Here is a 13,335-nt window from a genome sequence, read left to right as displayed (position 1 = left end):
GAAGGTAAAAACGTCAACAGTGGATGTGCACGTCAAGAAAAAGTGTGTGAGGAGGTCATCATGATATCTACAATTGTATCCCTCAAGTCTGAAGGACTATAAAGACATCTTTATGGGTCATAATGTGCATGGGCCAACCGCCTGTGTATGCATGCACAGTCAGATGAAGTATACTTTGTCAAGCTCGCATTCGACTGTACACAGACGCTGAGCATTTGTGTCAAAATCGAAGTATACTTTGGGCTTAAGGCGGCGCTTACCTCAATTTAGCTACAGTTCTTTTTGGCATCCCTCCACCTCCCCATCTTCATCCTCACTCTTTTAAGAATTCCTGCTATATAGCTTCCTCCATATAGCCTATTACGTTTTTTTTTTCTTTGCAGACAGCAAGACAAAAACTTTTATCCTTAATCACCCAAAGATTATAAGGGCAGATGTGAAATATAATTTAAACTTTTAATATTTTTGACTGTAAGAGCAATTGTTTTCCATTCTTCTAGGTTTATTAAGGGCTTCATGAACAGAAATCAGCCTGTGAGCATGGACAACTCTGAATATCTGGCTTTTGTCCGACAGAGCTACCTCACTCGACTCAAAGAGAATCTGCCAAAATCAGTTTTAGACAAAACCACCTGGCTGACTCCTCCACCCATAATGCAAGAGGTAGTCCATGCATTTTCAGACTTGTTAACAATGAAACGCTACTCTGTAAAACATTCATGTGTTTTTATAAGCTGAGATTGATATTATTTCACTTTATTGAAATTATTTTATAGGCCTCTGTGCTGTTGCGAATGTTGCACACACGTCTCCTTGTACAGAAGTATGTTCAAGGGATCAGTGCACAGCGGAAGGCACAGGTACAACTGTCATTGTCACCTCTCAGTAATCTGAACACTTATTTTCATATTTTATTTATGAGGTACTTTCCATTTCATTTTCAGCTGCAAATTAAAGCACTGACCAGTGACCTATTCAAAGGCAGAAAAGAGAACTACCCTCAGAGCGTATGCCAACCCTTTGCTGACACCAGGATAAGTATGTGTGTTTAAGATAAAACTGCCTCTGTTCTTTAGACTGTAAAGCTTTTTCTTAAGGTTTATGTAAATTCAAATGTTTGTCTATTTCTTATGAATATCATAAACATGTTTTTTTTTTTTGTCTTTAGGTGAACAGGACATAAACATCAAAGTCTTGCAGCTGATTTGTCCTGAGGGCATTAAGGCATGTTAAGGCATTTGTCATTAAGACAAATTTAATCTCCTTAAAGATTAAAAGAGGCCTGCAGTATTTATTGCCACTGTTGTTAAACAATTGGAACATCACCCCAGAGTAAATGCAATTCAGTCATGACAACTTTCAGAAAGATTTCGCTTGTTAATGTGGGTATGACATGTTGAAAGGATATTTGTCTTGGCTGACTAGATCTGCTGCTACTGCTAGAAAATACACAGACATACTGAGTAAAGCATGTGGACATGCTGCTGCTGCACAATTAGACAAAATGCAAGACATGCTGCACCTGCTTATCTGCAAAACTGAATAATTTAAATATTAGACAAAGAGAGAGTACACAAGTTTAATGGCTTCATGATTACACTTTAAAGGACCTATCAGCATGTGAGCTGATTGGCTTAACATATCAGATGGAAGTAAGTCGATTGGCTAACAGATAATAAGTTCAAAGAACCTTTAATGCCTGAACTTTAGTCATTCCATGTTTTTGACCTCTGATAAAGGAACATATTTTTATTACTAGGGATGTCCCAATACAAAACATTTTTTGAGAACGAGTTATTTTCTGTACTCGCCGATACCGAAACCTGTTTTTTTGGTTTTATTTTTTCTGAATTCCATATCAACTTTATTTCAATTTTATCATGAAAATTGTCTAAATAAATAAATTAATTAAAACTTTAATCAAATGAAAACAGAACAATTAGTTTTCAACACAACATTGTATTATTTATTAATAAATTAAGTGCTTTTATACAGAACCTCACAGCATAATCTAAAATACAACATTAGATTTATTTTTGTCAGAAAAAGTACTGCATAACAGAGCATCAAAGACATGAGATATTGCTTAAATATAATACAGTTACTACTGATTTATTATTAGTAGTAGTAGTATTACATTGAATACTGCATAACTATGCAGCAGTGATGTGTTTCCTGTCATATTTTTTGGGATTTTATTTTGGCAGAAGCTTTTATTTTGAAGTGTTTCTGTGTTGTTTTGACGGAAGCTTCTCACTTCTGGATAACAAGGACCCTATGTGAGCCAATCTGATTATAATACCACAAAAGGCTGCTATTTAATTAAATAAATATGTAGTCTGCATGTATAAAAGGTAAATCTCTTAAAGGTATAAGCAGCTGGCATCAGCACAATACTGGCTCCACACATTCACAGGCAACACTTGCAAACTATATATTTATCTCTTTAAATTGCAGCCTTTGCAGTTTAACGATCACTCTAGGACATAATGTGATTTTAATTTGTGTGCTGAATGTTTACGGAATGACATTTGTATGTCAGATGATATCGGTTTTTGGTATTGGAGCATTTCCACAAGTACAAGTACAGTTGAAGTCAGACATTTATATACACCTTAGCCAAATACATTCAAACTCAGTTTTTCACAAGTCCTGACATATAATCGTAGAAAAAAAATGCCTTTCTTAGGTCAGTTAGGATCACTACTTTATTTTAAGAATGTGAAATGTCGGTCATGTGACGCCATGTGAGAAACAGTTGTGTGAGCGACTAGCTCTGTGCTCTTTGCTAGTTTAAAATTATTTTCATGTTATAATCCAGTGAGATTCGATACACCCAGTTACATATTTTCTCTTTGAGGTAAACATGGCAAAGAAGTCAAAATCCTCAGATTCTGGAGACATTAAAGACACTTACGTGCTCAAGCTGACACCCCCGAACAGGCTGCGAGCCGGGGACTCGATTTGGAAGGCACGTCGGGAGAAGAATTCAGCGTCAACTGTCCAACATCTCGGTGATGCTGACGAAGGTTGTTGCTGACTTGGAGGATCTCGCTGTAATACGTCGATCGATTACGGCGATGGAAACAAAATTCTGTGAAACAAAAGTGAGTTGGTCACAAGAGTGACAGATGTTGAGAAACGGATCGATTATCTGGAGTCATCGGAGAGGGAATTATCCGCTAATCCGCCCGCGTCCAAAACAGACTTGGAACACATTTTGGAAAAATTGGAAAATCTCGAAAATAGGAGCCGAAGGAACAATATACGGATTGTTGGAATTCCTGAGCATGAAAAGGGCAGAGATATGGTGAAATTCCTGGACGAGCTCTTCCCGAGTCTGCTCAAGAAAACAGGCCATAAACTGGAAATCGATCAAGCTCACAGAGTCCCTGCTCGCAGATCTGCTGAGGGAGACAGGTCCTGATCAATTCTGGCCAAATTTCTGAGATCACCCGATAAAGATCTTGTGTTGCGCCAGGTGAGGAGCAAAGGAAAGCTTTCTTGGAAGAATCACAATATTTTCTTGTTTCTGGACTTTGCGAATTCGACAAGAGAGAAACGCGATCGGTTCAAGGAATGTAAGAAACTCTTACATCAATGGAAGTTCGCTTTTGCACTGATGTTTCCGGCCAAACTGAGAATAGACACCAAAGACGGCCGTAAAGTATTTTTATGCCCCAAACAGGCACTGGCTTTTATAGAAACTATGGGTGAGTAAACTATTGCGTGTTTCTCTTGTAAGTGGACTGACTCGCTGTTCAGTAACTCAACTGTCTAAGGAAGCTGGCCACCATTTTTGTTTCTTTTTGCGTTGGCTCCGGCTAGCGGCTGGATTTAGTTTTGTGGCATGACTCCTTCAAGAAATTTTTGCATTGACAGAAGATCGCATTTACACTGAAGTTCCCGGCCAGATAGAGAATGGACACTATAGATGATGGCAAAATATCCACATGCCCACACAAAGGATGTCTTTTATGAAGTGGACGGACTGAGTAAGTCATGATGTATTTTTTCTTTTTTTTTCTTTTCACGGCCTCCGAGTGAATTTGACACTTGATCATCCGAGGAACTGGGATGCCTCTTTTTTTTTTTTTTTTGTGCTCATTCCGCCTAGCGGCTGGAGCTTGTTTTGTTGAATAACACTGCTTTGGTATAGTTGTGGATGGATCTGTTCGTTCCTTGTGCTTATGCCTCCTGTTGGCTGGAGTTTGTTATGTGGAGTATTTTTGCAGCACATTGGAATGATTACGTCATCTGCTGCACTCATAACAGCCGGCTCACTGAACAACTGTTTGTCTGTCCGAGGAAACTGAACGGCTTTATATCGGTTGGAATTTGTATTGTGGAGGAACACACCTTTGAGACAGTTTTGTGAATGAATGTACAGGTTCTTTGTGTTTATTCTGCCTATTGGCTGGGGTTTGTATCACAAAGTATTTTCTGTTATGTAATTTTGCCTCACAAAATTTGTGCAAAAGCACCGGACTTGAGCAATCCGACGGCAAAGTTGTCACGGGAGCTCTCGTAGGCATACATTGCCCTTTTGAATTTAGAGGGATCGACGCAGGTTGGCACTGTCGTGCGCGAGTTAATGCGCACGTTTTTCTTTTTTCTGTGTTTTTTGTTCGGGGGAAGTTCGGGGTTTGAGTGTTGCACTAATGTTGAAATGTGGTCCATACAATCTTATTTTTGACACACAATTTTTTTTCTATTATATCAAAATGTCAAATGTTAATATGAGTGGATTGTCTCTCTCCACATGGAATGTGAATGGGTTGGGGCACCCCATAAAAAGAAGGAAAGTTATTTGTTTTCTTAAATGTAAGAAATGTGATATTGTGTTTCTTCAAGAAACACATCTTTCCTTGCAAGAAGCTGAAAAATTTGGGAAGATATGGGGTGGACATGTTTTCTTTATTGCTGGCTCAAGTAAGAGTAGGGGGGTCATTATATTGATAAATAAACATCTACAATTCAAATTTCTCAAACAGTTTAAAGATAAATTAGGGAGAATCATTATTGTTTTAGCAGAAATTCAGGGGCAAAGTCTGAATTTGGCTAATATTTACGCACCTAATGTTGATGATCAGGGATTTTTTATTGATCTTGAAGGGATGTTGCAAGCCGCTGGCACCCCTCATGATATAATATTGGGAGGAGACTTTAATCTTTTGATGGACGCAGTCCTTGATCATAGTGAAGCAAAAGTGTGTAAGCCCCCTAGAGCAACAATGACGCTTCACAGGATGTGTAAAAATCTTGGTCTTGCAGATATTTGGCGACTTCTGAACCCATCTGGTAGGGACTATACATTTTTTTCATCAGTTCATAAGATTTATTCTAGAATAGATTTTTTTTATTTTTTATATCTAAGTCTCTCATTTCATCTGTTGTGGTTTGCTCAATCAGAAACATTTTAGTGTCAGATCATGCCCTGGTGAGTTTAGAGGTGTTGCCACATACAGAGAAAAATAAATCATATAGTTGGCACCTTAATGTATCCCTGTTACAAAATCCTGATTTTCAACAAATGTTAAAGACTGAAATCAGTGTTTATATGGAGACCAACTGATCTTCAGTATCTTCCGTGGGCGTGGCTTGGGAGGCACTGAAGGCGGTTCTTAGGGGTCGGATCATACAGGATGCCTCATTCATCAAAAAATCTAAAGCACAAGAACTCGTGGAGTTGGAAGGGAATATTAAAAGTGCCGAGGCAGAGCTGAAGCAACGAATGTCGTCTGATGGCCTCAGAGAATTGACCCGATTGAAATACAGATATAATACTATTTTATCACGGAAAGTGGAGTTTTGACTATTCAGGGCAAGTCATACTTTGAGTCGGGGGACAAAGCAGGGAAGCTTTTGGCTAGATATATAAAACAGAGAGTCTTTTTCTACCATTCCCTCAGTGAAATCTGCTGGTGGTGAAATTTTTACCTCGGCCATTGATATTAATAATGCTTTTAAAGAGTTCTATTTTTATATTTATGTTCCACGTCTTCGTCTACTGATGAAGATATTAGAAACCTTGTGGAACCATTAGAACTCCCTAAACTGACGACTGAGCAAAAAAATTCTCTTGATTCTGAGATAACCTTGGAGGAGCTTGACGAGGTAATTGAGTCCTTACCTACAGGCAAGGCTCCGGGGCCAGATGGTTTTGCCGCTGAATTTTTTTAGATCTTATGCTACAGAACTGGCTCCACTTTTGTTAGAAGTTTATACGGAATAATTAAAGAATGGAAAGCTTCCACCAACCATGACACAAGCCCGGATCAGTCTGATTCTTAAAAAGGACAAAGATCCAAGTGAGTGTAAAAGTTACTGTCCAATTTCCCTGATCCAGCTAGATGTAAAAATGTTGTTGAAAATTTTGGCAAACCGATTAAGTAAAGTTATGACATCTCTTATACATATAGATCAGGTGGGATTTATTTGGGGCTGTAGCTCTTCTGATAACATTAGGCATTTCATCAATATCATGTGGTCAGTGGCAAATGATCAGTCTCCAGTCGCTGCCATCTCACTTGATGCCGAAAAGGCATTTGATATGGTAGAATGGGATTATCTTTTTAAGATTTTGGTAATGTATGGGTTTGGGAGTATATTTATTGGTTGGATTAAGTTACTTTATAAACACCCTGTAGCAACGGTACAAACAAACTGATTAATTTCAGATTATTTTACTCTGAACAGGGGCACCTGGCAGGGTTGCCCTCTTTCCCTATTATTGTTCTGTCTCACCCTGGAACCATTAGCAGCCGCGATAAGGGGGGAGGATGATTTTCCAGAAGTGGTGGCGGGAGGTGTGGCGCATAAGATTCTGCTTTATGCAGATTATATTTTATTATTTGTCTCTGACCCTACTAGATCTATGCCTTGCTTCCACAGAATTATTAATTATTTTTCCAATTTCTCAGGATACAAAGTCAATTGGTCTAAATCCGAAGCTTTGGCTCCGACAGCGTACTGTCCAGTAACGGCTTTCCAGCCGGGCGCCTTCCAATGGCCCAAACAGGGCATTAATTATTTGGGGATTTTATTCCCAGCAAATTTGTCTGATTTAGTTAGTGTTAATTTTGACCTTTTAATAAAAAGGTTAATGAGCGATGTGGGCAGGTGGGCTTCATTACATTTATCGATGATTGGGAATGTTAATGTTATTAAAATGAATTGTATTCCAAAATGTATCTACCTGCTACAATCTCTCCCTGTAGATGTCCCCCTCTCTTATTTCAAGCAATTTGGTAGCATAGCAAAGTCCTTCATTTGGAATGGTAAGCATCCCAGATTGCATTTCAATAAGTTACACAGGTCAATTGACAAAGGTGGGCTAGGCCTACCCAAGATTTTGTTTTTTTACTATGCGTTCTGTCTCAGACATTTGGCTCATTGGTCTCTTCCACCTAAGAGAGCCCCTCCCTGGTTTGGTATTGAACAGGAAGTTCTTGCCCCTATTTCGCCATTGCAAAGCCTCTATATCAAACTAACTGGAGAAGTTAAGTTACACCCCGTTATTTCGCATGTACATTCGGTATGGACAAAAGTGTCCAGAATGTTTAAATCGGAAATTTATTTAGATGCTGCCTCGAGCATATGGCAGAACCCAAAATTATGTATCGGTAAGTCCCCTTCTGCTGGTCAGAGTGGATTGGGAGGGGGATTACTACACTCTGTGATCTATATGAGAGTGGAGTGTTGAGATCATTTGAAAATCTGGTTCAACATTTTGGGATCCCCAGATCTCAGTTTTATAGGTATTTAGAACTGCGCCACCTGCTTTGTACTGTTTTTGGGAGTAGCACACACCCACCTAAAGCGGCAGATGCTCTGGGAGAGGTGATTACTGCTTTTGGAAAAGGTCATGAGGCATCAGTGTATTACTCCCTGTTAATTCAGAGTTTGGGGGACGGAGTTTTAACCTCTCTTAAGAGAGTATGGGAGAAAGACTTCAACTTGGTATTGGAGGAGGGAGTGTGGACTATGATTCTTAAAAAGGTTAAGTCTGCATCTAGAGATGCAAATGTGCATCTTATGCAATTTGAAATTTTGCATAGATTCTATTGGACCCCCTCTAGGTTGTATAGGCTTGGTCTTAAAGACACACCCACCTGCTGGCGATGCCAGTCGGAGGATGGAGACATGGCCCATGTTTTTTGGTGGTGTGTTGAGATCCAGAAATTCTGGTTGAAGGTTCCGAATTTTGTGTCTGACGTAGTAGGCACTCGGGTTTTGTTTTGCCCCAGACTTTGTGTTCTGGGCGATGGGGTGGTCATTGATGTGGGGGATAGTCATATAGAGAATTGGGTTCTGACCTGTGTGATGATCGCCAGTCAGGTTATTTTGAGGGGTTGGCGGTCAGCTGGTGTGCCCCCATATCCGGAGTGGTGCACGGAGATGGGGAGGGTGGCGGCTTGTGAGGAGGTGTCATCGGGAAGACGGGGTGACTTGGATTTGTTTATCCAGAAATGGGGCAAGTATTTGGAATTTTTGGAGGGCTCTCGGGTGGGGCGTGGAGAGAGAGTAGTGTAATATAGTTTTAAGTGAGTATGATTATTAAGTGTATGTATGTATGTATGTGTGTGTGTGTGTATATGTATATATATATATATATATATATATATATATATATATATATATATATATATATATATATACACACAGGGGGCAGGGTTGGGGGGTGGGGTGGGGGGTTTAAATGTTGATTCTATATATATATATATATATATATATATATATATGTTTTTAATTTTTTTGTTATTGTATGATTTAATAAAAAAAAATAATTACAAAAAATAAAATAAAAATGTGAAATGTCAGGATAATAGTTGAGAGAATGATTTATTTCAGCTTTTATTTCTTTCATCACATTCCCAGTTGGTAAGAAGTTTACATACAGTTAGTTTGTATTTGGTATCATCACCTTTGGTAATGTCAAACGTTTTGTGTAGCCTTCCACAAGCTTCTCACAATAATTTGCTGGAATTGTGGCCCATTCCTCCAGACAGAACTGGTGTAACTGAGTCAGGTTTTTAGGCCTCCTTGCTCGCACATGCTTTTTCAGTTATGCCCACAAATTTTATAGCGGATTGAGGTCAGGGCTTTGTGATGGCCACTCCAATACCTTGACTTTGTTGTCCTTAAGCCATTTTGCCACAACTTTGGAGGTATGCTTGGGGTCATTGTCCATTTGGAAGACCCATTTGCGACTGCGCTTTAACTTCCTGGCTGATGTCTTGAGATGTTGCTTCAATATGTCCACATAATTTTCTTTCCTCATGATGCCATCTATTTTATGAAGTGCACCAGTCCCTCCTGCAGCAAAGCACCCCCACAATATGATGCTGCCACCCTCATGCTTCACAGTTGGGATGATGTTCTTCGGCTTGCAAGCCTCACCCTTTTTTCTCCAAACATAACGATGGTCATTATGGCCAAAAAGTTCAATTTTTGTTTCATCAGACCAGAGGAAGTTTCTTCAAAAAGTAAGATCTTTGTCCCCATGTGCATTTGTAAACTGTAGTCTGGCTTTTTTATGGCAGTTTTGGAGCATTGGCTTCTTCCTTGCTAAGCAGCCTTTCAGGATAGGCCGATATGGGACTCGTTTTACAGTGGATATAGATACTTGGCTACCTGTTTCCTCCAGCATCTTCACAAGGTCCTTTGCTGTTGTTCTGGGATTGATTTGCACTTTTTCGCACCAAAATATGCTCATCTCTAGGAGACAGAATGCATCTCCTTCCTGAGCGGTATGATGGCTGCGTGGTCCCATGGAGTTTATACTTTCATACTATCGTTTGTACAGATGAACGTGGTACCTTCAGGCATTTGTAAATTGCTCCCAAGGATGAACCAGACTTGTGGGTGTCCACAATTTTTTTTCTGAGGCTGATTTCTTTTGATTTTCCCATGATATCAAGCAAAGGGGCACTGAGTTTAAATATAGGCCTTAAAATACACCACAGGTACACCTCCAATTGACTCCACTTAGCCAATTAACCTATCAGAAGCTAATTGTCTAATTGCCTAAAGGCTTGACATAATTTTCAGTCATTTTCTATACTGCTTAAAGGCACAGTTAACTTAGTGAATGTAAACTTCTGACCCACTGGAATTGTGAAACAATCTATCTGTAAACAACTGTTGGGAAAATTACTTGTGTCATGCAGAAAGTAGATGTCCTAAATGACTTGCCAAAACTATAGTTTGCTAATATGAAATCAGTGGAGTGGTTAAAAAATGAATTTTAATTACTTCAACCTAAGTGTATGTAAACTTCTGACTTCAACTGTACATGAGCGCAGAACTGGACCCAGTTTCAATATCAGTATCAGTATCGAGACATCCCTATCTATTACTGTACTTGTTTAATTGTTGAATTTTTATTTCTGTCATAGCTCAGATTGCAACTTTTCAGCAAATGTAGTACTCAAAATTAAAATTAAACTGTTTCCAATTTTTTAGTCAGATTGATGCTTAGATCGTGGGAAACTTATTGTGATATCTTCCGCTGTACAGTACAGTGTTCCAGTGATTAAGTATGACAGGAATGGCTTTCAGCCACGCTTCAGGCAGCTGATCTTCACTCATGCTGCTGCATATCTGGTGGAGGAATCCAAAATCAAACAGAGGGTGAATTACAGCTCACTAAAAGGTGATATTTAAAAGTCTGCAATTCTGTGAAATTTTCCATCTAATCAGATTTCAGACACAAATTGTATAATAATTAATTACATTACATTAAATACATGCTTATATGCTGAAATGTTGAATATAAGTGTAACTGCTAAAGATTATCATAGTAGTTTTTATTAAAATTATTTACTTAATTTTAATCTAGCAACAAACTGGCCCCATTACTAAGTTAGCCAATGTCAGATCCACTTCCATACCTGACCATGCTACTGTATTACTTTGTTTACTTAAGTAATATGTAAATAAGCAATATTTGCTTTTTACAGGGGTGTCTGTCAGCGATTTAAGTGACAACTTCCTAATACTACATGTCACATGTGATGACACAAAGCAAAAGGTATGTGAACAAATGTCTTTGTCAGGTAGTATTTGTACATAGTCAGTTTGTAAACTGAAAACTGTTACATTTACATACAAAAAGATAAAGACGCCTATTTTGATCCCATGTGTGAATGCCTTGTTGCTTGAATATATTTGATTGTGCTAATTTTCTATTTTTAGGGGGACCTAGTCCTGCAGTGCAACTACCTTTTTGAGGCATTGACCAAAATCTGTGTTGTGACAAAAAACCACAGTCTTGTCAAAGTTGTCCAAGGGAGGTGAGATATACTTTTACATAATCTACCTTAGGGATGCTCAGTGCTGCTCATAGAGATCTACTATTTCTGCAGTTTAGATCATCTCTAAAGTAAAACAAGATCAGCACAGCTTATGAACAGCTATTATGGAGTTTGTTGATTATGTTTAACCTTATATTTGTCTTAATTGTTGTTATTTTGTAGTGTGAGGTTTGACATCCAGCCAGGCAAAGAGGGGTTTGTTGATTTTAAGAGCAGCAGTGAATACATGGTCTACAGAGCCAAGAATGGACACTTGATGGTGGTGGGTTCACTGAATGCAATACATACAATGTAGATAGAATAGAATCATAATGTGCAATCCTATAATTTGTGAATAACCACCAACAATTACATTGGTATTATTTGTCTTCAAAAATAACTGAATAAATGGATTTACAATTTTCTCTTGCAGGAATCAGCACGGACAAAATCTCGATGACACTGGAATTCAGGGTTGAACTTAACCATCCTCTCAAGACTCAACCATGGCACATTTAATACACTTCAGTCAGGTTTAGGTGGAGCTACACAAATTACTAATTTTTATGATACTCCTAGATGAACATACACTGAGTATTAAATTTGAATCCATTCTCCAGAGCACCAACAGGTCATTAAATATCACTATAATATATTCATCAAGAGGAAAGGGAAACAACCCCAACTGGGGAGTTAAAACAACTTTTATTATTATTATTATTATTATTTTATTTTTTTATAATGTCTAATGAATTAACTTGTGTATTTCTTTTATATATATTGTACATGATGTATTTGCTGTTTATTTTATAAGTCCATGGTTTGTTTTAAGTGTCCAGCATCTAATCAAAACATTTAAAATAATTCTTATCAAATGAAATGTAAATTCCTGATGAACAGATTATTTTACCTAATACAAAATGCTTCAAACAAAGCAAACGAGATGCTTGTTAAAAATTTAATAAAAATGTATGTGTGCATCAGCTCTTAAAAAAGATAAACCCAAGAACCGTTGAAACATGTCAGTTTTGTTAGTGCACGCTGTTCTCGTTCTCATTGCTGCCAAACCCTGATTTCAAATGGCATGCCATCATCTGCCTTGCACTGACAAATGTATATATAGATGTATATGCTGAAGCTGGCAACATATGCCCAGAAAACAGTTTAAGGACTTGGACAACACTGCTGTTTGAAATAAATAAATAAACTGCACATATCATACATGTAATCTGCTTATATAGACCTTACAACCTTCCTTGGCCGTTAGTTGTTGTCCTGTATGATATCCCTCATCTTGTCTGTGACAAAAATTTTACAGTGTAGCTCTGTGGTGTTAAAATGCAGCAAACATTAGGTTCTGAAAAACACTCTTCATATAATAAAGATGTTTTGAAATTGAATAATTTTTTTATTTTTTATGTTGTGGTATCTTTGTGCAATATTTCGCCTTCATCCAAATTCACTTAAGCTATTACAGAAACCATATTTGTATGATGACTGCAGTGGTAATCAGAAGGAAATAAATTGTTGAATTGTTGGGTTGTGCCTGTGTGGATATATATATACAAAGAGTTCCTGTTGTTTCCTCTACAAAATATGAAAAACTAACTTTTCTAAGTCTAATGGATGATGATTCTGATTCATAAATCAAGTATCAAAGGCTAGATCACGTGTCATGACCTTAGTTTGAAAATTAGCATGTTTTGTAGCTTTGTGTTGCCACCTCGTGGTGAACGAAGAGAGTCTATTTAGATTATTCTAACACCTAGACATCAAATTGTTGCTTTAAAACACAGGCTGCGTTGACTAATTCATCTTTCTAAATAAAAAGTTTAGATTTTTGGAAAAATGCCAGCCTCCATTTGTTGCTGAATAGTGTTTTTACTGTGCTACATTTACAAACATTTTCGAGAACATGATCACCGAAACGAACGACTGTAAATGCCACCAGAGATCGTTCTGCAGAGACGGATCACTTTTATTTAAAAGAAAGGGACAAATTTGAACGGCCAACGGATGTAGAAAAGAGAGTCCCGCC

General features: G+C 38.0%; 1 protein-coding gene across 1 annotated transcript in view; it reads left to right on the top strand.

Moving 5' to 3' along the window:
- The window catches only part of LOC127436507 (unconventional myosin-Ih-like), a 30,421-nt gene extending 17,613 nt beyond the window's left edge, over positions 1 to 12,808 (top strand). The window contains exons 24-32 of the mRNA XM_051690736.1: positions 501 to 663; positions 777 to 860; positions 945 to 1,038; positions 1,169 to 1,224; positions 10,522 to 10,657; positions 10,965 to 11,035; positions 11,200 to 11,297; positions 11,481 to 11,580; positions 11,731 to 12,808. Coding sequence (XP_051546696.1) covers positions 501 to 663; positions 777 to 860; positions 945 to 1,038; positions 1,169 to 1,224; positions 10,522 to 10,657; positions 10,965 to 11,035; positions 11,200 to 11,297; positions 11,481 to 11,580; positions 11,731 to 11,757 — 829 coding nt within the window. The 3' untranslated portion in view covers positions 11,758 to 12,808. The remainder of the gene's footprint in view (positions 1 to 500; positions 664 to 776; positions 861 to 944; positions 1,039 to 1,168; positions 1,225 to 10,521; positions 10,658 to 10,964; positions 11,036 to 11,199; positions 11,298 to 11,480; positions 11,581 to 11,730) is intronic.
- The last annotated feature ends 527 nt before the right edge of the window (positions 12,809 to 13,335 follow it).

This window comes from Myxocyprinus asiaticus, chromosome 4 (assembly GCF_019703515.2).
Source record: "Myxocyprinus asiaticus isolate MX2 ecotype Aquarium Trade chromosome 4, UBuf_Myxa_2, whole genome shotgun sequence".
Classification (NCBI taxonomy): domain Eukaryota; kingdom Metazoa; phylum Chordata; class Actinopteri; order Cypriniformes; family Catostomidae; genus Myxocyprinus; species Myxocyprinus asiaticus.
This window is presented reverse-complemented; position numbering and strand designations above follow the sequence as displayed.